The 26,777-nt window shown below is 42.7% G+C and overlaps 1 protein-coding gene across 1 annotated transcript in view; it reads left to right on the top strand.

Moving 5' to 3' along the window:
* cskl (c-src tyrosine kinase-like) overlaps window positions 1-26,444 on the top strand; it is a 44,305-nt gene extending 17,861 nt beyond the window's left edge. The window contains exons 2-13 of the mRNA XM_084016740.1: window positions 6,129-6,212; window positions 9,374-9,487; window positions 11,044-11,156; window positions 17,220-17,439; window positions 21,335-21,428; window positions 22,020-22,085; window positions 22,184-22,283; window positions 22,397-22,487; window positions 23,126-23,199; window positions 23,879-24,074; window positions 24,601-24,687; window positions 25,012-26,444. Coding sequence (XP_083872866.1) covers window positions 6,198-6,212; window positions 9,374-9,487; window positions 11,044-11,156; window positions 17,220-17,439; window positions 21,335-21,428; window positions 22,020-22,085; window positions 22,184-22,283; window positions 22,397-22,487; window positions 23,126-23,199; window positions 23,879-24,074; window positions 24,601-24,687; window positions 25,012-25,194 — 1,353 coding nt within the window. The 5' untranslated portion in view covers window positions 6,129-6,197 and the 3' untranslated portion in view covers window positions 25,195-26,444. The remainder of the gene's footprint in view (window positions 1-6,128; window positions 6,213-9,373; window positions 9,488-11,043; window positions 11,157-17,219; window positions 17,440-21,334; window positions 21,429-22,019; window positions 22,086-22,183; window positions 22,284-22,396; window positions 22,488-23,125; window positions 23,200-23,878; window positions 24,075-24,600; window positions 24,688-25,011) is intronic.
* The last annotated feature ends 333 nt before the right edge of the window (window positions 26,445-26,777 follow it).

The raw sequence follows: 26,777 nt of genomic DNA, 5'->3' as shown, positions 1-26,777 counted from the left end.
CCAGACTTGGAATTCGATGGGAATGTTGTTTAGTGCTTAATTGATTTCAGACTGTCCTTTTGTTGAGTGTGATGGCAGCTGTTGTTTAACGCTGACTCAGACAATTGGAATTTCCCCTCCGCACAATTAAAGACATCCTGATTTCAACAGTCATATGTCTGAGCCAAGCTAAATTGTCACCCAAAGTCAAAGTAGACGTTTATAACCTCCACTAGATGCTGTGCGAGCAGGACGGTAATCTGTGGATGGACTTGGGCCTGCTTGGACCAGACTTGTGGTTTACATAACCCCTGGCTTTGCCACTATAGTTTTGGAAACTGACACAACCGGCACTCTCTGACTTCTGTTCAAGCTTTATTTATCCAGGAAATGCTGACAGAGGAACAATCAGCAAAACAGTCTCCAGTTGCTAACACATGGTAGGTGTCCAATACAAACAGCATTGTGATTCTTTGGATGAGCGTCGGCTAATAAGAGCTGGAATAAATGTCGTTTTAAAACAATAGCTTGCTTTTCTACCAGAAAAATGGAGATGGAAGACTCATTAGTCCATCAAGAGACAACTCTGCTGCCTTCGCTTGGAACTGGAAGACTGATTTGTTCATTTGAAAGACGGTCATTTAAGCTTTTACATGTAGACGAGCTTCGTGTCATCTAAGTGCTAAAGAAATGTTAAGTATGATGTGCTATTATCATCTTCGTCTGTCACTGAGTCGAGTCAATCTTTCATTCAGTGTCAGAGCAGCTTTTGTGTCTGTGGCTTGCTTTAAATAGTAAAATTACATCTAATTAGATCACTCCTACATAAAGTGAAGAGAAGTAAATTGCACAAAGAGAATGTGTGATCAACCTCTGCCACAAAAGCAACAATTTGACAAAAACACCACAAACTACAGCATATCTTTTCAAAGTTGCTGATTTTCTATCATTCAGACCTTCTTTTAGTTCTTTTTAAATCCTTGTTCGTTTCAGCATTATTCTCCATCATATGTGAGTGTATCAGTAATCTTTTTCTCTGCCGCCACTTCAACGAGGTGGAAGAGACACCTTTGGATTGAGAGATGATTTGTTTTCCAACACCTTTGAGGAGTCTTTAACAAGGCCTAGGCGGCTTAGAGCAAAGACACCACCTGCCATAGGAGGCTTTGAGTTGAACACAGCAGCGTAGCTCCGGGGTTCTGTGTGTTGTTGTAGCACGGAAAACAAAAAACAAAACATCGCTTTATTCTCAAAAGTATAATGAATATGCAGGAATTTGTCTTGGAGGCAGAGCGCAGTGAAATATTAATGTGGTGAAACGAGATGATAGTAGATGAGCAACAAGACCCCACAGTCACTCTATCACTTTCATCTAGATTCGTCAAAGCACTTCCAGGGAAGAAGGCTGTCGCAGTAGACGCGGAGCACAAAGGCAGTTTAAGTAACACAAAACAAGACATAATGAAAATGGCACAGTGATAATATTACTGTCATCTGGCACAGCGAAAGAAAAGGCAGCACTGCACTCTGGGAAGTTGTTAAAAAAGGCTGCTCTGACATCACAGTGGGGGGTTTCTCCTTCAGAGGCTGGGCAGGACGCCTTCCTAGCATTCACAGAATACACAGTGGAACACTGTAGCAAGTGCACAAAAAATGACATGTTTTTTTTAATTCATCACATTACCCTTTTCGGCAGGAATATCGATTTTGCGTTCCTAAAAACACAGATATACACAGATTCAAAACACAAATTTTAGAAAACATGCAATTAATATGCTCTCCTCAAAGCCACCAGACTTCATTGGAAGAACTCGAACTTGAACGTCATTCATGTGAAAATATGCCGCCTCTACCCGACCATTAATAGCTCGCTGAACGAGTCTGTCTCTGCGTGACGAAAAAGTTCTGACAATTAGATCCAACACGAGTGAAGAATCAGCAACGGGAATGGCAGTTGCTTGCCTGACATTTGATTTGGCAACACCTGTTGCACAGTGAGCGGTAACTAGGAGGCAAGTGATTACCACTCTGTGTGACACATCTGGTAGGTTTGTGTCATTGGTTTGAATACAAAGTCCCAGGCCGTGTTAAGACGAACAATAGCAGAGCATCAAAAAATGCAAGCCTCCTGATTAATTTGGGCGAGAGAACGCAGGGCAGTCACACAAAGCGGTTGATGCCAGCTCAGCCGCACTTGGTATTCAATCCAAGTAAATCCAATTAATGCCTCACACGGTGTGTAAAATACCGTGCACCAATGTTAATTCTATTGTTTATATGGCAGGCATCAAGGCATAGGAGCAAGACACCGCTATGGTAATACCTTTTCAGAGTCTGTTTCAAGGAATACAAACTGCTGTGCAGTGTCTTGGAATCTGACAACCTTCAGGCTGGACTTCCTGGTTCCTATTTTAACTAGGGATGCACGATAATTATCGGACCGATAATTATCGGCCCGATAATAGGAATTATGACGTCAACCCGATAAATCCGATACAATTATTAATACCTCCGATAATCCGAAGATAGGATGTTTGTGTTAAAACAGTCATACGGGTGGATTGGGATGAGGGACGTTAGTTTTTTTCTAGGCGCCTCCCGTTTAGCATGTGATGTGGTTACTGTGGTATCACAGGTTTCGGAGGAGGGAGTTAATCCACAAATCGAGCGCTCCCTTCTCATGCCTGGCTGTGACGTAGAGGCTGCGAGCGAGTGGAGGAGGAAGACTAGTAAACAAACACGCATGGCGTCTGTAATGTGGGACTACTTCAAAGTTTCTGAGGAAACTGAATCGTTTGCCATTTGTAACAAATGCAATGCAGAAGTTCCAAGAGGAGGGAAAAAGGCATCGAGCTTTAATACATCCAACCTTAAAAGTCACCTCGCACATCACCATCGCTACGACGGTGTGTTAAAAGCGTATGAAGACGCCGGCGCCGCTAAAGAAGCAGCGAGCCCGTAGTTTAGCGTTTTGATGCACGGGTGAAGTAGCGGTCCTTGTACCTCGGGTCCAATATAGTTGAGAGATAATACAGTGGCTTTTCCTCGATGTCACCAAAACGCGTTTCCACTGCTTTTAACGGGGTTTCCTTTGATGTTTTCACTCCGTGGTCTGTTGGTAACGTTTGTTTTAGCAGTCGCGTCAGCGCTTGAATGGAGGGGATCACATCCGCAGTAGTGGCTGTTGCTTTGCTGATATTTCTGCCTATTACCGTAGTTTACATTTCTGTGTGGATCAGGACCAACAGTTTAATGTAGCAGCACTTGTGTGTGCATATCCCATGCTGCTCAGGGAAAGTTGTCATTGACTGACTGACTGACTCACTTACATATTTATTTGAAAAAAATAAATATTGTCATTTTATTGAAGAGTCAAAACTGTTCTTGGCTTTCTTTTGTTCATAGTAATAATTATCATGTCACTGTGATACATCTGGTTAGGTGTTTGGTAAAAGGCAAAGCTATGCTAAATCTACCTAAGCTTAGTCATTAGTGTTTTTGACCTGAATTTGATCTGAATATACATTCAAAAACGAATAACAATATTATCGGTTATCGGTATCGGTATCGGTCCTGAGGAGCAGAAAGTTATCGATATCGGTATCGGCTTCAAAAAATCAATATCGTGCATCCCTAATTTTAACCGGTAACTCTAGCAACACGTCCCAATACACGCAACACCTTGCTTCTTTTGGTGCACTGCCATTGTTGGGCTTAACTCATTTGCACCGTACAGTAGCATAACACCTGGTGGAGAAAGAACACCTACTTTTCTGAGCATCAAACACAGACGGTAATTGCATTTTTTTTCCAGTATGGGTGTTGGAGCCAAATTCTTCTGAGAAATTCCGAAGTATTGGCACCAAAGTGTACACCGTGGCGTTGCAAGTCTGCCAAAGAATATTGAATTGAAGTCCTCTTTTCACTCACAGCCTTCACTGAGTACCACTTGACTAACTTAAGGAGAGCATCCTGATGCTGAAGCTTGAATAGCTCGCAGGCATTCCTCAGCGCTGGAGAAAGATAAGAATAGCACTCACTTGTCTCTCGTCTATTGGCTCGCTAGCGTGGCTGTGGGTTGGCGAGGCGCTGCTCTGTTCCAGCAGCGCTGCTCCAAACGTAAAGAATGGCAAAAGGAAAGAAACGGGTGCCCTCTGGGTGTAGCAGAGCAGCCTGGCCTTGGATATATTTGGCTCTGTCAGTTTGCGTACAGATCTGCAGTGGTCTGCAATTAGGCTGTTTCCTGTTTCAACACAGGATATGGATAGGGAGCATGCTAGCCAGGAGCCAGGCCCTCTGAAGGAGATGCATCTTTTTCATGGCTCTGAAATTACACGGTAGCTTTGTAAGTGGAAAACAACTGGCTTACTCGGTGGCAAAATGGTACTTTACATGAAAGCGACTTAATCATGATGAAAACCAGGGGCCCTTATTAAAAAGAAAATTTTATGCGATGTGACTCCGTGAAGAGTAACTGTCGTCGGCCTGAAGGAAGGCAGTGACCTGAGGGACCCATACTCACAGTGGACTCCTACTACGGCTCCTCCCTAACTCATACAAAGCACTGGAAAATATGCGTCGGCTACTTCCTCCTTCCCACTCACCTCCCTCCACATTTCAACTTCCTGTTCTCTTGGCTGATCGGAAGTGAGATTCTTTGGGGATATTCAGCTACCTTTGAACCGTTGTAATATTTATTTTTGATGCCGCTGATTTACCACCGTCTTTGACAATTAATGAAATGAGAAACCTTTTTCTGGGTGGCAGTTTAGAGATGTAAAACACACTTTTTAAGCACACAAGAAACAGATATGGGTTGAAAATGGCATTCTTTAGAAACACACCCGGTCAGGCACAAACCAGCACCCTATACATTCTTTTACCCACTTCCAGCCACACACGCCCAGCCAGACAAGGACACTTTTAGATGCTGATTGAGACACATTGACAGTTTGTACATTCTCTCATCTCTAACAATTTGTATTTATAGGTCGTCTCTCCCTCTTTTCCCCCCTTCTTCCTCTCCCTCATTTTTGTTACTGTACCAAGAACACCTCTTTAAAAGCCTGGATTCAGTTTGGCTGAAAGACAAAGACTTAGACTTGGCTCACACCTGAGAGCTGCCCTCAACTCACTTCCATGGATTTCAGATTCTGTAGAATATTGCTAAAAAGCGTGGATCAGATTAAAGAGTTAGAAAGCCACCTGTCAGCTAGCGATGTGTCTTTTTGCTGCAGCTAACTTTATTTGTCCGAGGAATAGGAATTCAAAATCTTGCTCTGACATTGAGTATTATATGTGGACATTTTGAGTTATTGCAAGTAATGCATTTTTCAGCTTAAATATGTTTACTGTTGTGCGTTATTATTTGTTGATGGAGATCTGTACATTGATTCTTCTTGGATTAAAAAGGACAGAGACTTTATTTGATCTACATGTATGTTGAAGCCAGAGCGTATTGCTTACTATTCCACTATTTCCCCATCTTTTGGTCCTGGGTGTGTCGTCTACAGCCTTAGCACAGAATGGAAGCACACCCTCACAGTATGGAGCTAGAACAGTCTCATAATTCATAAATGCACACAGAAATTCATAAATGCACAAAAAAGATTTACAAATGTATTTGGGGATTTGTATATACATGTGACTCAAAACACAAATACATTTTCAATGCACACACAAATATGTTTCATTTCATATGTAAGTAAAAAATATTCACATACAGGTTACCATGCTGTAAGTTGCACCGATGGTCCAGGGTCACATATGTGATGTAGTCATTAGTCTATTAACAATGTCGGTAAATCCTAATCAATATTATCATACATAAATCTATAGCTTTTCTATTCACCAGTTATTCCACACAGTGCAACTATAAGAGAATAATATGTAATATAAAAGTGAAATAGGTTATTTGAGGACCAGTCATTTGAAATGGTTGTCCTTCTGCTTGCCTGGTAAGCAGGATGGGGTTGTTTAGTTCTGCTTCACTTGACTTGTGTGCTGTGGACATGCACCTGTCCGTGTTAGCACTGCATGCAACGTGTCAAGATGTTAAAATGTGGACTGTGATCATCTTCGTTATGAGCTCTTGAAATACACAGATTGTTGGTTATATTTCTAAAGCTTTGCTTCTCTTTTGGTAACAGCTCTGATGGTACTAGCTGAACAGTGACCGCTACCTGCCTGAGGACACCTGCTGCCCAATTCCCTTCATCATGTCTGGGATGCATGTAAGTGAAGCATTACTTCTTTTCTTTTTCCCTGCAATTTTTAAACACTACAACCTCTTTCATGTAAAAGTCCATATTAACAAGGAAGTCAGTTGTTCAAAGGTAAACTATGGATGTATATGCAACAACTGATTATTGCCCATGACAATAAATGAGCTAATATTTTTTTTTATATAAATGACTAGGTCTATAAGAAAATAAATATATAAATATGAATAATAAATAATAATATAATAATAATATTAATAATAATAATAATATTAATAATATTAATAATAAATAATAATAATAATAAATCAATAATATATAATAATAATAAATAAATATATATATTCACATGATATATCATTTATATATTACATGCTGAAGGACTTGTGTGTGAGACTCAGATGTGCTGAAAGAAACCCATATCTGTAGCAATGTATTAGCCCACATAGCTGGTGAACACACATCCATCAAAGTGTTGGGTCAGTTTTAGTGGTTTCATATTACCCGACAGTCGCAGTGGTTTGAGCTAATGCTTCACAAGTGCTCGCTTCAAAGTGGGATTACTTTCTCTCCTGCATCCTGCCTTCTCATGTCCTTTATTGATCCAGGTTGTCTTTAATCTGTCACACCGAATTGCTCCACCACAGTCAGGCAAAGATCTTTAAAGGCCTACATTTCTTGGGGGGATTTAAGAAGATCAAGGCGATGGAACTAAACACTTTGAATCTGTTATAATCTTGTGTTTGTTTAATCACATAAAATTGATGAATTCAATATTTTCAGGCAGGCTGTGCTACTTTCATAGATTTTTTTTGTTATCATGCTTTTGTTTCTGTCTTTAGTTTTTATTATGTTTTTGATCGTGAATGTTAATTGCAACTAATGATTCATGCAGAAATAATAATGTCAGATAATTCAGCCTATTTGACAGAAAACTCTGGTTCGTAGCAACATGAATGCATTATGGATTCTGTGTGGGTTGTGGCTTAAGTTTGTGAGTGTTTTTCCAGAGCTATTCAGTGGATTTCTGTAGGTCAAGAGGTCACAACATTCTTTTGGCCTAGACTGTTTTGATGGGCAGCAGTGTGACCTACTGGTAATCTTACCAATCTTTTGACCATAAGGTCAAAGATTCAGCAAGTGCTGTGCACCCACTACATCCGGTGGAGAAAAATCCTTGTAGGTTCACTCAGTAGATGGATTTGGATGTCAAGTAATGATATATACAGTTGACTTGCAATATATCTGACTCTGCAGGAGGAAGACGCTTACAGGAATATGCCATTTTAACGTTTTCAGTCATAAAAACTGGATAAATAAAAAGGAAATAAAAGAGAAGCCTGTGTTCTAAAATCTAAAATGTGTGAATGCAACATCAGGTTAAATGCAGCCGATGGTTATCTTTCCCAGTGGCTTTGTGTAAAGGAACCACATGACCACATGGAAGTCAACAGGGGAGAATAGGGGTTATTCTGTATCCACATACCCGTCAGTCAGCGTCGTCACCAGCGGTCCTCACTCATTACGCACCACTGACTGAGACTGCATCAGACACATTCAGCTTTACAGCCGCTCACTCACACCTGCTGCTTTGTGCTCCGGCTTTCTCATTTCATCTCATTCACTCTATTGTGGCGTGTTTTTCATCACACCCACTGTTCTGATCTAACGGGGCAAACTGAATGCACACAGCATCCTTATCCTAGCTGTCATTTCCATTTGTATTTGAGGCGTGTAGCTGCCACATTTACATTATTCACAGTGACTGGCAATGAGCACAGGTGGCCATTCAAGACGTATTCAGTAAATCAAATTATGAGGCAGCGGCTGTGGTATTATGACTTCTTTTCATATGAGCCAGGGATCAGGCAGTGGCTGCTCAAAAATGGAACTGATTATTTTGGTTTTTAAAATGCATAGTTGTGCGTAGCATATGTTTAATTTTTTTCATTTCATATTCTGTTGTGGGAGAGAAATTGAAGGCTGTCCCAGCAACCATAGGACAAATGGCAATCGGTTACCTTGGACAGGTCAGCAGTAGGGAGGAGTCCAAAATTACAACGCAACACATAAAAGTTGATGTGGGAGCTTTAGCCAGCTGGTGAGACGCTGAGCGGAAATACTTTTAATTACTGCAAGCTTTGAATTGTAAATGATCAAATAAAATGTATTTCATGCATCCAGAAATGTTCATTATTTACACATTTCCCCCTCATAACTTTAAAAGGATCCTAAGACAGAGTGCAGCATCTGCATTTTTATTGGTACTAAGTGGGTTCTTCGGCGATGTAAAATAATCAGGATGCTTTTTTTTTCTCCTCAACTTCATTGCGTCTGTAGTTCCTGCTCTCTGCTTTTGTCTTCTCAACATTTTTGCCAAGATTCACACAACCACCTTGGGATATATGAATCTGTGAAGTGGGTGGTGTTAGCATGCATACGATAGATCATTGCCAGGGATGTGTGCAACATCACATCCCTGAGATTTCAGCACTCTGTATTGAAAATGCATGCTGATGTTTATAGTGTTAGTTGGTTGCCTCTTGTTATGTGAATATCCATTTAGACCTGCAATGTGAACGGCTGTTACAAGTAATTTTAGTGTCATTACTTACTTTGTTTGTGGTCGTTTTACTCTGTTTTTGTAGCTAACTGCACAGGATGAACACATTCAACGGATATGGAATGGTGTGCTTTGCAGTAACACTAGAAGAACGACTCCATAAAGAAAGATTCAAACCCAGCAACACCTTGCTGAGAGGCTGTGGCGTTAATGACTGAACTAACATTAAAGCCCCTTTTACACTGCCTTTTCGTTACAGGAGTATCACTCCTCACAGTCGTTATTGTAAAAGGTACTGAAACGGAATAGGTTCTCACAAGCGTTCCTCCTCTGAGCAGCAATGACCTCAGTGTGTAACACGTCATGGCGTCTCTGGTTCCGCAAAGCCGGGATGCTTCTGCAAAAGGAGACACCATTGCGGTTTTTACGCCACAAACCAGTTATTTATAAACGATCGCGGCATATCATGTAAAAACACCGGCCCGTTTGAGTATTTCTAAGTCCGCCCTCAGTGCCTTGTTCCCTCTCTTTTTGACGCTGTTGCTCTGTTACATCTCAGTTCAACTCTGCTGTCATTAATGTTGGTTTCTCTCTGTCTTATGTGACGTAGGCACCATGGTCGACTGGCACAGAGTGTGTAGCCAAGTACAACTTCCAGACTGCCAACGAACAGGACCTGCCTTTCTGTAAAGGAGATTTACTGACCATCATCGGAGCCACCAGGGTAAGTAGGCAGGTGGCTCGCAATATGGCTCAACGCTGCTTTCTGGCCCCACCATTAATGTCCAGGAAGTGAGCCAAGAGTTGATGGTTTAAACTCTTTTTAATGTACTTCATCATGTACAGTTAAGTACAGGTATATAGAATTATGTGTTACAGTTTGTCTTTCCCCAGTTAATGATCGTGTACTGAATACTAGTACAGACAAAACAAAAAGACTGCGGGATACAACCATGTCATCCTAAATCTGTACTACTGTCACACAAGCAGCACCTTTTCTTCTCATCGCACTTAATCTAAATCAATTAAGGTCATGACAGCTCCAATACTCAATACATGCTTTCCTTTTCCGTCTCAGAAAGCAGCTTGTGTTATTGATTACAGAGTGAAAGGACAGCACCTTCTTCCAGGTGCAACAACAAGGCAACAACGATGATAATGAGCTGCACAGCTCAGGTGCGACTCGGCCTAGTGTCAGCTGTGTCTCTTCTAGAGATTCATGGTCTGGCCTATTTTACCCACTGGCCACGCACGGCTCACAGCAGAAGTAAACATTGAAAAAGATCTTTCACATTGACGTCACACTAGCAGCATTACTGTAGTTTAGATATTTTTCTCTTTGAGTTGAGGTGAAATAACCTTTTTAGCTCACATCCAGGTCATATTGCGGCTTTGGTTCAGAGGTAGATTGGCGGTTCGAATCCCGGCTCCTCCTCCAGTCCGCATGCTGAAGTAACCTTGGGCAAAATACTGAACCCCAAACTGCCCCCGATGCTGCACCATCGACGTGTGAATGAATGTGTGTGTGAACGGGTAAAAGTGACTGAATGTGTAAAAGCGCCTTGAGGAGCTATTGAGCTAAAAAGACACTATATAAATGCAGATCCATTTACCTTTTTAACAATGTGTGCAGAAAAAAGATCAAATAATTTTTTTGTATTTTTATATCCAAAATATTGATATTTCCTGGGAAACACATTATGACGTGCTTTCATCAGATACTACCAACCGATTTCAACCACTTTGTGGTTCTATCACTTTCTTTTTTTTTTTTTTTTTATAATCTTTTTATTGGAGAAACAAGCATGTTACATTATACAGGAGTAGAAGACAGTTCTCCATTTTGTTCTATCACTTTCACAGCTCTATAATTTAAATATTACCAGTTTTTAACTGTAGATTGGTATTATATACCTATTTCTATCTAAAATGAATATAAATTATAAATTAAAAGTAACATTCTGGCCATTATAAAAGGCACACGTTGCTCATACAGACAGTGTGGCCGGGGCGTTATCCGGGCATCCATCTCATCTAATATATAACTGTATATATAACCTGTCTGAAGGGTAAGATTGCTGTTCATATTTGTTGTATTTCATTTAAAGTGGGATACTAAAAGTCAATCAAAAGCTTACCCCTTAATGCTCATATCTTAATACCATTAATGTATCAACTGGCATGCTGCTAACAATCAGAGCAGCCATACAATTAGCAAAGTCAACAATGACCTGGTACCTTAATGCAAAAAAATGAGTACTAAGTGTTCGGCTGTTTCAGGATCCCAACTGGTACAGAGCGAGGAACACGGTGGGCAGAGAGGGCACCATCCCGGCTAACTATGTCCAGAAAAGGGAAGGAGTCAAGTCAGGAGGGAAGCTCAGTCTTATGCCGTAAGTACCAGAGGGGTAATGGAGGATGATAACTGTGTGTGTGTTCTTCTTCAATGTATTTATTTACAAACTAACACACTCAAATGTAATGCTTTTTTTTCATTTCTATGTCTGAGTCTTGATGAAAGACATTATAGAAGCAGAGTTGGACTTTACATTTCTAGAATAAATAATTGTAGCATGTTTACGGGACTGAAATCTTATTTCTATAGCCAATTTGTAGTATTTATGCAGCATTTATCAAAATAACAACTTGAACTCTGGTTATCTTTCTTCTGCAACTTTGCCACGTTGTGCTCTCTTTCCTTTTTAAGTGTGTGAACAAGTTGCCACTTCAGTTCCCTGCAGCGAGGGAAAATGTAGTGTTGATTTCAGGCAAAGCATCAAAAGATGGAAATTCCGTCTTTTTAAAGTATTTTGGTTTCGTGCTGTGAGTTTTCTCTTGTCTGTGTCTGACTGCCACGGAGGCCAGGAACAGCTGCACACTACATTTGAATCAGGCTCTTTGAAACAGCAGCTATTTGAACAAGAGGAAAACATAACGATATGGCATATGCAAATGAAGGAGACAGGAAAGCCGAGAGCATGCAGGCTACTGCAGCTTCAGCACGCAGCTAGGAAGTGTTGTCATCTGCAAGCTGCCGAAGCTTTTGTGCGCGTCCCTCAAGTGGTAATAATGACGTCTTTCAACCTCTCCAGATTAATCAAAGGAGTTAATTAATTTCACTGTTTTGGTGATGGTGAGTAAACGTAGTAAAATAAGGAAAAGATGCACTGAGGCATGTCCCACAATCAACTGTATTAATTATAATAATAATACATTTTATTTGTATAGCAAAATTAAAAACTGTGGTTTAACAGAGGAGCTAATTTGAGACTTATTAAAGATAAACTCTGAGACTTCGATGTCTTGTGCTCAATTCATAATCAGCCCCGACACCAGAAACATACATGGACCCTTCTCACTTCACCTCTGGACACAAATTCCCTACAGATCTCGATTACATTGAAATAAGCATATTTGAGCAACATCAGAGCGTCTTCCCAGAGTGTAACCTCACTGCAGGTGTTACCTGTGTTGGGTTTAGCCCCAAAACTGTCCTGGAAAAACCACCCAACGTGGCACTATAGGGGTTCCCAGAGCTCACGCCACAGTCTTTTGCTGTCTTGAGCTGTGTCCCAATTCAGCGGTCGGATCCTTGGGAGGCTGCATTAGAAGAGCGAATGAGTCACAGCGGCTGTGGCGAGGCTGCCAAATGCCTTTTTTCCAGATTCAGACGATCCTTCATAGCAACTTATCCAAAGATTCATCACATGTCCGTAAAGATTGGATCGTAATCAACATGGCGTCTTATCAGCTTGGGATGCAACAGCTTGAAATATATCACGATGCATATCCTCTATCATTATATCAAATAATGAGAATAAAATATGATATCTGGCTTTAGTTTCCTCCTATGCGTGTTCTTGTTAGCCGCAGCTGGTTGCTAGGCGACGGAAGCAACAAAAGGTCGGGGCGGGAGCAGCTGGTGACACAAACAGGAAATCCTCTGCAGATCAGACCTTTTTCGTGTCAGAAACCGTGACTTGAACCTGAATTGGGACACCAACCACTGACAACAAAAATAAACCTAATTTTTCATGCAAGGGTTCATTTTAGATTTTAGGGTACTTCCATAACATGTCATCATGTTCAGACTTGTGGAAAGAAAACAAATTAACTGAAAATTTGCATAAGACGATGTCTAATTATCATATTTAAACATAAAATGACAGTAAACCTGTAATAAAAAAAATGAATGTAATGTAAGTCATCAATTGTGGATGTTTTCATTAGTTTATTTAGTTATTTTTAAGTGATTGCCCTATTCACTAGTAGTGTCTCCCCTTAAACATATTTCTTTAAGGGTATCAGTGTTTCTAGTGCTTTTACAGAAGAGAGTTATGTTTTTTATATTTTTTGTCCTCTTGTTTTCCTGATTGGATCAGCTTGAGAATGTAAGGACCTCTCTTGTGTGACTAAGCTGACCCATCATTGCATTAAATGCCCACAATGAAGTCCATAAACCCCAGAGAGTGTGCTCTACCCCAAACAGATCAGTCATAAGCATGGCAGTCTTTAGTTCGGTGCTTATAGAACCGATGGTGAAGCACCGCAACGTCCAGATGGCAGGAAACATTTAAATAGACTTTTGACCCTCTTTGTCTCGCTTCATCAACTGCTGTTGAAAGCTTTAGCCTCTCCTTTTGCCACCACTCATGCTGCCTGTCTGCACCATTATGAACTTGGTCCTGGGGTCGCCCAGCTCTGGCAGGTTGCTGTATGTGTGGTCTGTAGAGAACTTTAAATTTAGACTTGTGCAACAATGAGAAGTTTGCTAACACACAAGAGCAGGACTTATTCATCACAACAAACGTTATCTCGGGAACAAGCGTTACGGAGCGACAATGAAAAAACTGCTAACAGATTTGGCTTGAAGCAGACCAGACTCTTGGCTGTAGCAGTAATGACAGCTCCTACTTTGCTGTTGCTCTGATTAGATTTAACTTTAGAGGAGATCACTTTGATTGATCGTGTTGTTATGTCTGTAGTGTGACCAAGTTGTCCATTTGAGTGTACCAAAAAGTTATTCACAGTATGTTTTTCATTTTGAGAGCACAAAGACGGGGTGGATTGCCAGCATCAGTCAATACAGGCACTCATTTTACCTGGATTTCACTGAAAGTTGAGCTTTAAGAGTCTCTGTCTCCCGTATGTCCGAGTGAAACAGGATGAGCAGGTGGGATAAAACGTTGGGAAGATGAGCTCACCACCTTCTGTAGCTCTGTAACTTCCGCTCTATACAGATTGATTGATGGATGAATGGATGATGTAATTGGTTGAAATTGTTTGGTACTACTAGCATGCTCATATTTTGTAGTTCGGGAAGAAAATTTTTTTGGGATTTTGATATAAAAATACAAAGAAATATGTTTTTTTGTAATTTTTTGTCATATATATTTCAACTGGTGCACAAATTGGCCAGGGATGTGATCTTAAAGGGATAAAAGGCATTTTTCATTTCAGCTCGACTTTAAAGGAACGAATAGACTCATTTTGGGCGGTTACACTTGCTGACCACCAGGCCGTTTACTGCTGCCCCTGAGATCACTGCATATTAAAGTGTTTTTTCAAAACGCTCCAGTCATCAGAAGTCGTTCTCTTTGAGCCATTAGCTGTAACCCACAGGGACTCTTTGATTTAGTTGTGAATCACTAACAGATGTCTCGGAGAAGACCTCTCCCTCTCGTCTGGGTTACATAAGGGTTCAGCTGTGCTCCTCTGTCCCCATACGCGCCCTGACCGATTGATACTCAGCATTAGATGGGGTCCTCACCTCCCTAGTTGGCATCCAACAGCGTGCTCTCTCTGCTGCCCCCATGTGGCAGATATCTGCCACACATAACGGCACCGCCTCTGAAGAAAGCTGGGGTAATCAATGTTCACCCATGTTGCCCTACTTCCTCATTCCCTGTTATCCACCACATTGTTTACCACATTTTTGTGCATTTTTTTCCCACCATGATGTAATGTATGAAAACTGCAGTTAATTTCTGTGGACAGAGCAGCTAGTGTGTGTCCACCAAAGGGCTATGTGTGTCTCTGGGGCGTCCACGCTTGGCGCCTGCTCTCGGATTAGTGGGAGTTAAGGAGCTGCTGTCCATCGGAGAAGCTGCCTGCACTGATCTAATCAACTCAACCCGTGCTAAGCTGCTTTGCCACAAGGGCCTCTGCTGTGTGAGGAGTGCGAGTACGAAGAGGAGGAGCAGGGAGTGACGGAGGCAGCCGCAGGAAACCGGGCTAAATCAATTATAACTGTTGATTGGCACCCATTCCCTCGCCACGATGGATTGAGGGACCTGTAGGCTGCTAACGGTTTCTGCTAATATGACCTTTAACACGAAGAGTGACTTAAATCAATGGGGTACGGTGCGTTGCTTTGTGGTTGAGGTTGCTTGGATTGTGGTTTGTGTGAGAGCTCAGGACCACAAATAGTCCCGCCCACACCAGAGGGGAAAACTATGAATGACTCTCCATTGACTTTGTGTTGTGATGGTGCCTCCTTGTCACTTTCGTCTGCTAGCCAACAACAGAAAAATGTTGCGGGGATTCGCTAACAACAGCGTAAAGCATGCAACACTGGTTTTATAAGCTGCTAGACCAAAACAATGAGGATACACACAAGGAAGAATGGGAAACCCCATTAATAATAACTTAAGTTATCGACTTCTACCCTGGGGGAAATAAATATTTTGACATGTTCGCTAGCCAGCTTGGCTAGCTTCCATCCCAAAGTAACGTTTGCATCACAGATGTGTTTTATCCAGCATCATATGTGTAATTCATACGGGCCACAATTTGTACTGGACCAAAAATGTATTTGTCTCTTAGTCAATGCCATACATACCAGTATTCTTTTCCAAAATGAGGTTGGAAGGGGGCGGGACTTAGCCTCTCTATAAGAGCTATTGTCAACCCCTGAGCCGGCCCCCCCACTGGTGGGCATCATCTGTGGAGCTACTGCCAAATTGTTATGCTAAATTTAAAAAATATTTTTTTGGTCATTTACAAAGCTAGTTAGTGTTATATCTAAATGCGGGCAAGAATTCACATGAATGAAAAAAACATCAAAAATAATAAGCATAATTGAATTCCTAATTAAGTTTGAATATCACCATGCCAACCATGACACATAATTAGGTAGACAAAGGTTTTTTTCTATTGTTAACTAACAGTTATAGCAAATGGATTAGTTGTGAATCAGTTTTTGAAATGAAAAAGTGATGTCGGAGACGACCCTGTGCCATAACGTCAAGCTTGTGGTGAGGAAATATGACCCACATAACACTTAATTAGGATTCATAATGGCAGGCAGTGATGGTTGAGTGAAAGCAGAATATGTATTATGAGCAATACAGCCGACAGTGGCATAATCAGAAACAGATTTATTACCAAGAAAGATGTAGCCCAGTTAGGATTTTTTCTCTCTATTTTGTCATTTTATGCTGATTTTTATTCATTTTTTTCTAATTTCTTTGAGAAGGTGGTCCTCAGAAGTGGGCCTTAAGTTAAGGAAGGTTAACCAGGTTCTTCCATGTTCCTTGTACACACCATATTCTGAATATGATCCAAACCAGGACATGGCTCACAGCCAGCATACTGTTGTGAATGTAAATGTGCTCGCTGTAATGCAGCTGTCTAAGCCCTCCATTAGTAGCCTATAGATGCATCCACCAGGCCATATGGTGAGGCTGAAGCAGGGTTAGACAGCCAGCCAAGCAAGAGCTTTATATGTTCTCAGAGCACGTGAACGCCAGCACGACTCTGAACAGCTTTTTATCTGGGCTGAATTATGAACTGGTCTCAGTGACAGGAATGGGTGACTTGGTTGTGTCCTATCGCACCGCCTGGTCTGAGCACTTTTTTTTTTTTTGCGTTTTCCTGTTATTGCAGTGCCTGCTCGTCAGTTTCCCTCTCTGCCTCAGGCTCCTTGTCTGTGTGTTTGTGAGCACCGAGCTTCCTGTTGTTTGGGCTCAGGTACTTTCTCGCTGACTCTTGGAGTCGGGACGACCTCGCCCCACCTCTGCTCGGGCCGAACAGACTGGAAGTGGCGCTGCCGGCTTACTTCAGAGGGAGGCCACCGTACGTGGAAGTTGAGAGTTGCAATGACACGGAGCAGATGAGGATTTCAATTGTGTTTTACTAGAACTGGAACGTGACTTTCCTCTTATTAGTCTACGATCGTCACATCAACTCGTACGCTTTGTGTGTGTGCAGGCATGCAAACAGTACATGTCAGTTTTTGAATGTCAAACCAGTTCTCTTTCTCTTCCCTTTCTTCTAAATCTTTGTCTCTGTTTGTCATTTCTGATAAACTCCCCGCCTCCTCCTTCTAAACTCTTTCTCCTTTCATTTTTTCTTCCTCTTCATTGTTCTTTTTTTCCTCCAGTATTTTCCTATCGCCCCCTCCCCTCTTTGTCCCGTCTTGTGATTAATGCTCTGCCCCTCTTCCCTCCTTGTAGCTGGTTTCACGGGAAGATAACTCGGGAGCAGGCCGAGCGGCTCCTCTACCCTCCGGAGACGGGCTTGTTCCTGGTGAGGGAGAGCACCAACTATCCCGGCGATTACACCCTGTGCGTCAGCTGCGACGGCAAGGTGGAGCACTACCGCATCATCTATCACAATGGCAAGCTCACCATTGACGAGGAAGAGTACTTCGAGAACCTCATGCAGCTGGTTGAGGTGAGGAACAGCAGAGTACACCATCCAAGCTTCTATCTGTTCTAAACTCACTCCATACTAAACACTTGATACCCATAATACACTTGGCGTTCAGTCCAGTGGAGGAACAGGACTGTTGGCCACTCGTTATCAGTGCCGGTTGTCACGTGGTTCAGCCTAACCGTAGAGTATGAAGTTATTTATAAGAGAATGAAACCTTTGGCCATCTGACATTTTCTTCATAAATGTCACTCTTGTTTCATGTTGTTCCAGAAGATACTTCCTCTCTCCTGAATGTCATCGCCACGTACGCACAGGTGTCAAAAGTAGAAGTACAGATACTTACCTGTTTTGCAGTTTGCTGTTGCTGTTTTGAAAGTAAAAAGAGATATTTGTTTTAATATGTAGGGAGTAAAAGTAAAAAGTTGTCAGAAAAAGGAAATACTCAAGTACAGATACCTGAAAATTCTGCTTAAGTACAGTAAAAAAGTATTTGTACTTCGGTACTGTGCTGTACATTTTCAGGCATTTGCAAACTTTATGCTACACCGTAGTTTCTTCGGGAAGACTGTAGAGTTTGATTGGCAGAAAATGACAGCTGTAACTCTTATGATCCTTTATGAATCATTGAAGTCATATTATATCCCCCCCACCCCCCCACCCCATTACAGCTTCTCAGTTGTGAGGATTTTCTGTCTTTGTACCACGTTGTCGTCAACATGCTATTTAAAGAGTCCCATTGAACTCTGGGAGATTGTCATGGCCTTTTTTTACATCATTTTTGACCTTCCCCAGTTATTCCAGGGATTCCCAGATTCATCCTTTATTAAAAGATGCTCATTAGTTACAGCCTTGGAATTAACCCCATATTAAATTGTTAGGAATGATGTTATTATTAATGCCTCGTCAGCTCTTGTTTTATCTTCTGCGTGAAGAAAAATTCAGCAAACATAAGATGCGTCCCCACAAAGTTATCTCATCAACTTTCCATTGTTTCTCACTTTGCTTCGGGTAATGTTTGTGCTGTCAAAATGCTGCCTCTTGGATCAATATTCATTGTCAGAGCAGTGATGAGTCAGCATGGGACGATGGAAAGATTTCATTTCACAATTATCCTGGCAAAACAATAAAAAATATAAAGGATCACTTTATATTTTCAACAACTGAACAACCTTTTTAGTGAATCAAATAATCTTAAATAAGATGAGCATAAATGTATTGTCCTATGTATGTTTATTTATGTATCATACATTTAGATATTGCCCGTGACACTATTTACGATTATCCCAATAATGGAAATTCTCAGATTTCAACTTATTGTGAGTGTTTTTTTTATTGCGAACGGCAATAAAATCCTATATTACCCCATCCCTAGTGATGAGTCCATATCTGTCACAATGTTACAATTGTATGGCAGTAGGAGTGATTCTAAAAATTAAATTGAGGTAAACTGCCATCGATCATGCAGCCATGTGATTACATGAATCTGTAAACACAGATTCAGCCTCCCTTAAAATCAGACTCTCGTTCTTCAAAAAGCTGTGTGATCCTCTCATTGCCTGTTATCTGAGAGCCGGTTCAGAGGAAGGACAGAGTGTGGAGAGGGGAAGACAGGAGACTCGGGGGGAGGAGGAGGAGGAGGGGAGGGTCATCCTCTCTGATAAACCAGAGAAGAGCTGGATTGGCGGCTATCACACTTTTAATTGGACCTCATCTCTTTGCCTCGCGGGGCGTTTGGAAGTGGACGACAGGAATGTGCCAGCTGGCACCGAAACCATTTACATCCCCGGTGCATTGGTGTTATCAGCCTTCCACAATCTATCTCTCTATCCTTCTCTCTCTAGTTCACACCCTCCAGGCTTGGTTCTGCCTCCGCTTCCTTTCTCCACCTCCCTCCCTCGTGTCTACCTGACATATTGCTTGCTTTCCGCTTCTCTTTGTTATCCATCTCAACCTCTTCCTTTGCTTCCCCACCCTACGTTTTTCTCCCTCTCAGTATCACTCTATCTTCATCCTCTCCCCCGTGTCTCCTCTCTCTCTCTCTCTCTCTCTCTCTCTCTCTATAATAAGCTATGAGAGGATGCTTCGCATTCTTGTGTGTTTATCCGGCTCGCTCCCTGTTGCCTTGTTCACCCGTCACAGCAGGCTTCTCTTAGATCTACATATACACACTATGTGCATACTTATATACTGGCACACCCAGGCCTCCTCTCTGTCAATCACAGCATCCACATCTCTCACATTTATGCATCGATGCTGCTGGAGGGGAACAAAGATGGCTCAGTATGTAATTTAATAGGGAATGTTTTTATTTTCAGCACCATTGTGTACTAAAATACATGTTCATGCAATAAGAGACTGGATTTAAGTGTTAAATGAGCAATTATGCAACAGTCGTAGTTGTTTTGAATGTACGTTTTTCCCGTTATCAAAAAGCACTTCACATAAAAGTTGATATAGCTACATTTCTGCTGAAGAACATGTTATTATGTGTAACTGTGTACGGATAGATTCCATATGTGGTTTCATATGTGAGCGTCAGTGGATGTAATGTGGTGGAGCAGACCCCTCCTTCACCATGCTGCCCCCTGCTGGTTGTCACAGTAGCTTACACCCTGTGGTCAATTCGCCGTGCTGCAGTTGTATAACATTAACATACTGACATATAACATTGGTTTGGTTGTTGGAGAGGTAGTTTCTTCTTTTCCTTTGTGTTGTGGTGCACCCAGAGGGGAACATGGGACATCCGCATTCATAATGTCATAGCCTGATTTCATTAGGATAAGCACATGTCGATGTGTTGTTTGGTTGGCTGTGTTTCTGTGGGTGAAAGCTCAGATGCGGTGACCTCTCCCACACCCACACACTCGTCGTCCTCCTCCTGCTGCTGCTGGTTCCCACAATAACCTTCACAGCTCGCAGCAGGGGAGCGACTCCAGTGCCTTCTTCAGATGCACCACGTCAATCTTCAGCCGAGCTGAGACTGATCCGGTGACCTCGATCGATGTGTGATTGCCGTACAGTCGTGCATTGGATTTCAGTTAATGTTTGGATTCATGGTTTTGGAAGAGATAAGTGCCACACTGAAAGAAAACAGATCGAAGAGCTCTAACTACCATCATTAGCTCAAGTTGTGACCTTAGAGTACACGGGCTGAATGCAACTCATCTGTCATTCTAAATGACAAACGCGTTTTTTTTTTTTCATGAAATAAGAACATGAACATATTTTAATGTTTATTAAAAGACGATCCCCTCCCAATAATCCCTCTTGATGCTGATGAGGAGCGGCCCTATAAGAGCTATAATAAGCACTTTCACAGTGACAACACTGGTGACTCGGCTTATCGACTTGGTCATCTCTTCAACCACACATCCAAGTCCTGTTCCAGTCATCGCCGTAGTTAAACCTAAACCTGATTCAAACAACTCTCTTTTCACACATGGTGATAAACTCTATATCCATCCTATTTATATTTATATCCTGATATTACATCTTTTGAGGCAGGGATTTCCTCAAGACAACCATCCTCCTCGTCGATGCGTGTTGATACGTTTTCTCATGCTTTCTCTCTTCGGTGACATCCCTCACCTATTACATCTATGGAGCCCCCCCGCACATCAGCTCTGACCTGATTCTTCAAAAGCTTTTACACGGATTCATTCACGACTGAGATTTAATCTTTCAACATCAGTCCTTGATCATTCAGGTCTAAGATGGCAGAGCGACAGTGACTGCTGTATAATCTGCAGACTGTCAAGTGTTAGATTTATAAAAAAAAAAAAAAAAAAAAGTCAATGCAACGCTTTGTGGAAATGACAATCTGGATTTGTGTTGTACTTTTCCAACTATTGCATACTGCAGTTTGTCTTAAGGTATTGGAAATGCATTAAATTGTTTCTGATTCTGCCCCCAGCATTACACCAAAGATGCCGACGGCCTTTGCACCCGGCTGATTAAACCCAAGTTGATGGAAGGAACAGTGGCAGCACAGGACGAGTTCTCCAGGAGTAAGGACACACTGAGCTCATTACACTTCCTCTACAGGGACACTGAGACATTATTGTGTTTTATATACTGCCACGTTAATCTCACACGCATGCCGTAAAGGCACCACGCACACACGGCCTGCGTCTCCTCCAAGAATCCGCGATCATCCTCGTCCTAATAGCATTCATCAGCAGAGGGTAATTAATCCTTGTGCGTCTGGGGACGACCGCTGGGTTTCACCGGTTCCCAAGGTCGATCCGAGTCTCCCTCCGCCTCAGTCTCGCTTCATGTACCCATCTGACCCGGCGAAGTCTTACACCAGAGAACTGGAGAGAGCTTAATATTCAAATAAACCTAATTTCCTCCCAAAAAAACAGATGAATCGTTGAGAAAGTAGAACTCTGACCAGAAGATGTATCTTTGAGTGAATATTTTAATACATTTTCTGACTAATAATGTAGTTCTGCTTCTTTGATGTCAGCGTTTTACTTAACAATGAAGATGTTGCCTTTGTTAATGCATGCTTTCCTCTGGGAGATTTGCAGTAATATTGGACGTATAGCATGATTGTCTGTGAAGTCCCCTAAGTGTTACCTGTCTTGTTGTGACAGGCGGCTGGGCCTTGAACAGAAAGGAGCTGAAACTCCTGCAGACCATTGGCAAAGGGGAGTTTGGAGGTGAGGAATAGCTTTCACAAGGATCTCTGAGCCTTTATTACGGAGGCCAAGGTCACCTTGCATGTTGTACTCAAACTTCCTGTCTGAATCCTTGTCAGATGTGATGGTAGGAGACTACAGAGGGACCAAGGTGGCGGTCAAGTGCATCAAAAATGACGCTACAGCGCAGGCTTTCATCGCAGAGGCCTCCGTCATGACGTAAGAGCCTCCCGACTGTTGCTCCGTCCTTAACACCACCTGTCAGATATACACATCTCTTTCACATAATATTGTTTTTTTACATTAGCTTGTTCTGCTTCTGCTCTGTACAGGCAACTGAGGCACAACAACCTGGTGCAGTTGCTAGGGGTGATTGTGGAGGAGAGGGGCAGTCTCTACATCGTCACAGAGTACATGGCTAAGGTTTGTGACACAATTTTTTCCTCGTTTCCTTTAAAATTTTGTGATGACCGTTTGACGAATGCTCAGAATTTAAAACTTTATGTGGTTTGTTTAATCCCGACAACAACGGAAGCTGTTTTATGTATTGGGCTATCTCTTGGCATGGAGCAGTTTCGTCTTGTAGTTTCCGCTAGTTGCCTGGCAACTGCACCCTAACAATAAATAGTTTGGCCCCTAAGATAACACAACAGAAACAAACATCATACTCTGTGTTTATTGGTGAGCATCAGAGATACTGGTGTTTTTTTCACAGCCAGGCTAGTTTCCAGTCCTTATGCTAAGCTAAGCTAATCACCTGCTGCCAATAGCTTCTATATATTATATATGAGAGTAATAGCAACCTTGTCATCCAACTCTCCACCAGAAAGAAAATATGCTTTTCTCCCACAAATGTGGAACTATTCCTTTAAGTCAACAAGATAACTATAATTTAAGATAACATTAACAACCGCGAAACAGCAAGAAGTGTTTGAATTTGTAGATTGACTACATTGTGGTTTCATGTTGGTCGGTTGAGGATGCACCAACACTATTGGGGGTCAGAGATCTGTTTTCTATTCATGCTCAAATTGTCCCCGTCCTCCTGAACTGTGTCACAGGGCAGCCTAGTGGACTACCTGCGCTCCCGAGGACGGACCGTGCTCGGCGGAGACTGCTTACTGAAGTTCTCACTGTGAGTCCTCCTCGTCTCCGTTCATCTTCTTACATCTGCAGAAAACACAAAAGTTTAATCAGCGCGGCTCGGGGTCGAGAGCTAAACCGCTGCTCTCTAGCTGTCAGGATTTGAGCTTGAGTTTCAATAGAACGTCGTCACGCTCGTAAAGCGGGGACATAAAAGAGCCCTTTGTTTACCCGAGCAACCATCACGCAGGGTGTTTGCCTTGATAAACGGCTGCTTTATCTGCAAGTCAAGTGCCTTAACGTCTTCATTAGCATTTTCTAATTTAACAGCCGTTTGGCCGATGTAACCCAGCCAGACTTAAAACGAGTGCAGCCATTACATAAGTGTAAACACGCTTCCACAAGGCAATACTTCATGATTCATTTTCAGTGCGGGCCATGTCACCCTGGCATGAACTTGAAGAGGGATTAGATTGTAACTCCGTGAACAGGAAGCAAGTAGAGGAGGGGGAAAAAAATACTTTTTTTATTCAGCCAGTTTGTGTCCTTCACGTTCACCATCAGTTTGCCTTGATTATATTTGCACCTCGGTCGTCATTTGATGTGTCTGGCGAGTCTTAACCACAGCTACGAATACCTCCACATAGATGGAGGAGTAGGGAGTAGCTGCACACCTGTGGGTTGTTGCTATCTCATTCTCGTCATCTCTCCCGTCCCACTGTGTCACCCAGTGATGTGTGCGAAGCCATGGAGTACCTGGAGAACAACAACTTCGTCCACAGAGACCTGGCCGCCCGTAACGTGCTGGTGTCTGACGACAACATCGCCAAGGTCAGCGACTTCGGCCTCACCAAGGAGGCCTCCTCTATACAGGACACTGCCAAGCTGCCCGTCAAATGGACCTCGCCCGAAGCACTAAGAGAAAAGGTGGGAGGCGACGAGGGGAGGACGGGTAGCAGACCTGTGCTAATGTGCTGTTGCTTTTTTTTTCCCACCTACTGTAACTCGTAAGATTTAAAGTAGCAGGATGAAAAAGTGAAAATCTTATGTGCAAAACAATTGTCATGAATACGTGCCAATTAAGAACAGCTTGTTTTTTAAGACACGAGGCCCAGCGTGTTTGTAGAAAAGCTTAGCAATATTGGTCTTGGACTCTCAGAAGAGGCTGCTGCGTCTTCATTTTCTCCTTTAATCTTTCAAACGTGCATGTGCACATGCTCCGTGGAGCCTATGCTGACGTGGAATTCCAACTCACTGAGCACATTTGGCAGGACTTTTGTGTTTATTGTCATACTATTCCTGTTTCCTCACTTGAACCCCTGAAATGGGACTAAAACAAACTAACTGTTTTTATAGATGGGGGAAGCAGGAAATACCCACGCTGCTCTCTGAATGCCTTTGTTTAATGAATGAATATGCGCTTCCCTTTTTTTTTTTTTTTTCTGTCCAACAGAGGTTTTCCACCAAGTCAGACGTCTGGAGTTATGGAATCCTACTTTGGGAGATCTACTCGTTTGGGCGCGTGCCTTACCCTAGAATTGTAAGTACCTGAACACCAGATGTCTGTGGTTTACCAGCAGATGGCAGGCTTCGTTGTTGGGACCAGTGTGTATATCCTATTTTTTTTTTTGTGCAGGATTAGTGAAATTACCTCAAAATAATTAGATTTGTGGCATAAGACTGCTGGAGCAGGTGATGAAAATGTGTCACATTATGTACTGCATTATGAATTTAATTATTTCTGCACGCTTCGCAGCTTGTTAAATTGACATATTTAGTTATTTGTGAGGAATAACCTTTTGCGTGGGATGCTGTGGTGCCAGCTGATATCAATCAACATGTTCCCCCTTGCTCCGTCTCTCAGCCGTTGAAAGAGGTGGTGCCCCGGGTAGAGAAGGGATACAAGATGGACGCCCCCGACGGCTGCCCGCCAGTGGTGTACGACCTGATGAAGCAGTGCTGGACCCTGGACTCTGTCGTGCGGCCCTCCTTCCGCATGCTGAGGGAGAAGCTGCAGCATATCAGAGCCAAGGAGCTCTACCTGTGAAGAGGAGACCCGGAGGGGGCGATGGGGGGGGAGGAGGGGGGCGAGACACAGCTGTAAAGTGGGAGGAGGAGGAGGAGGAGGAGAAAAAGAGGGACCACGGCACCTTCCTCCTGCCTGCACAGCCTGCTGACCTGTGGGACTGCCACACTAAGCCCCCTCCCCCGGCCTCAGGCGTCCGCCGGCCGCCCTCTGCTTCCATACAAGGACTGTTTTCCTGTTTGTGTTGTATAGCTTTTGCCAGACAGTTTCCTCTTCTCTCGATGGGCCACTGCTCTTTCCTCCTTCTATACCTGCCGCTGCTCACTCACTCTCTCTGTCTCTCTTCTCTATGGTCCAAGTTTGTCTTCTTCCTGTACCAGGAAGACCCCTTTGCTTTCTTATGTTTTTTCCTCCCCTCCTCTCCTGAACATGGCATAAACTGGAGGGGAGGCTGGCCTTTTCCTCCACGTTTGTCAGGTGCTCTTTCTTCTCCCCCCTCCATCATTCCTGGATCTCTGCATCAACGTGTTACTCTGCATGAATTCAGCCCAGCTCTCATTCCATCCCTCCCCTCCCTCCTTTCCCTCGGCGTGGTGTCAGGTGTGGGGCCTTCGCTCTGTGCTAAAGTGCCTCCAGTCTACAGAGCTCCAGACTTCCCTCCAACACGTCTTTCAACACGACTGTTGTAGTTACTTTTTTTTTTATTACTTTTTTTATAAAATCTTTTTTTATTGCTTTCTTTTTTTTCAGGGAGGTTATCAAACCACTTCTTCTTTTTTTTTTAGTGCCATCTCCTCCAACTCCATCATCACCCTATCAAACTGGGATTTTTTTCTTCAACGTGTCCATGAAGAGAGCGTGAACAGGAAGAGAGAATATTTGAGGGCCAGTATCGTGTTCGTCCTCCAACCAATACAGGCCGGAGGACTGTTGGGAAGGGAGGGCAACATGGAGGAAAGGCCGTTCTCAAACATGGTTGATTCATCTTACGTGGGCTTGTTTTTATATCAAAAATATATTTAAAGGATTTTAAAAAAAAGAACAAGGAATAAACTGACTGGGCGGAGAATAAAATAGGAGGACTTTCAGAAGCCGGGCGTCGCCTCGGCGTTAGGAATGTTCAGTGTCTCTGTGAACGCTGGGGTCTGGGTGGTGCATGCTGTGTGAGAGGCCTTGGGTTCAACTGTCAGTGCTTTCAATGTTCATTGTTTTGTTATGCTATCATGATTATGAATAAATCATTCCATCTGAACAGTGTGGAGACACCTGCATCATTGTATCAGCGTGTATGTAGTTAGAGAAAGTGTGAGCTTATGGTCTGGAGACATACAAGCACAGCTCCGTGTGTGTGTGTGTGTGTGTGTGTGTGTGTGTGTGTGTGTGTGTGTGTGTGTGTGTGTGTGTGTGTGTGTGTGTGTGTGTGTGTGTGTGTGTGTGTGTGTGTGTGTGTGTGTGTGTGTGTGTGTGTGTGTGTGTGTGTGTGTGTGTGTGTGTGTGTGTGTGAGAGAGAGAGAAAGAAAATTACAGTTTTGCACAAACACTAGATTTTGTGTCCAAATTCTTACAGTGGAGACACTATGAAGGGATTTCATCATGGCCAGCAT

This window comes from Eutrigla gurnardus (genome assembly GCF_963514095.1).
Source record: "Eutrigla gurnardus genome assembly, chromosome: 1".
Lineage (NCBI taxonomy): Eukaryota > Metazoa > Chordata > Actinopteri > Perciformes > Triglidae > Eutrigla > Eutrigla gurnardus.
This window is presented reverse-complemented; position numbering and strand designations above follow the sequence as displayed.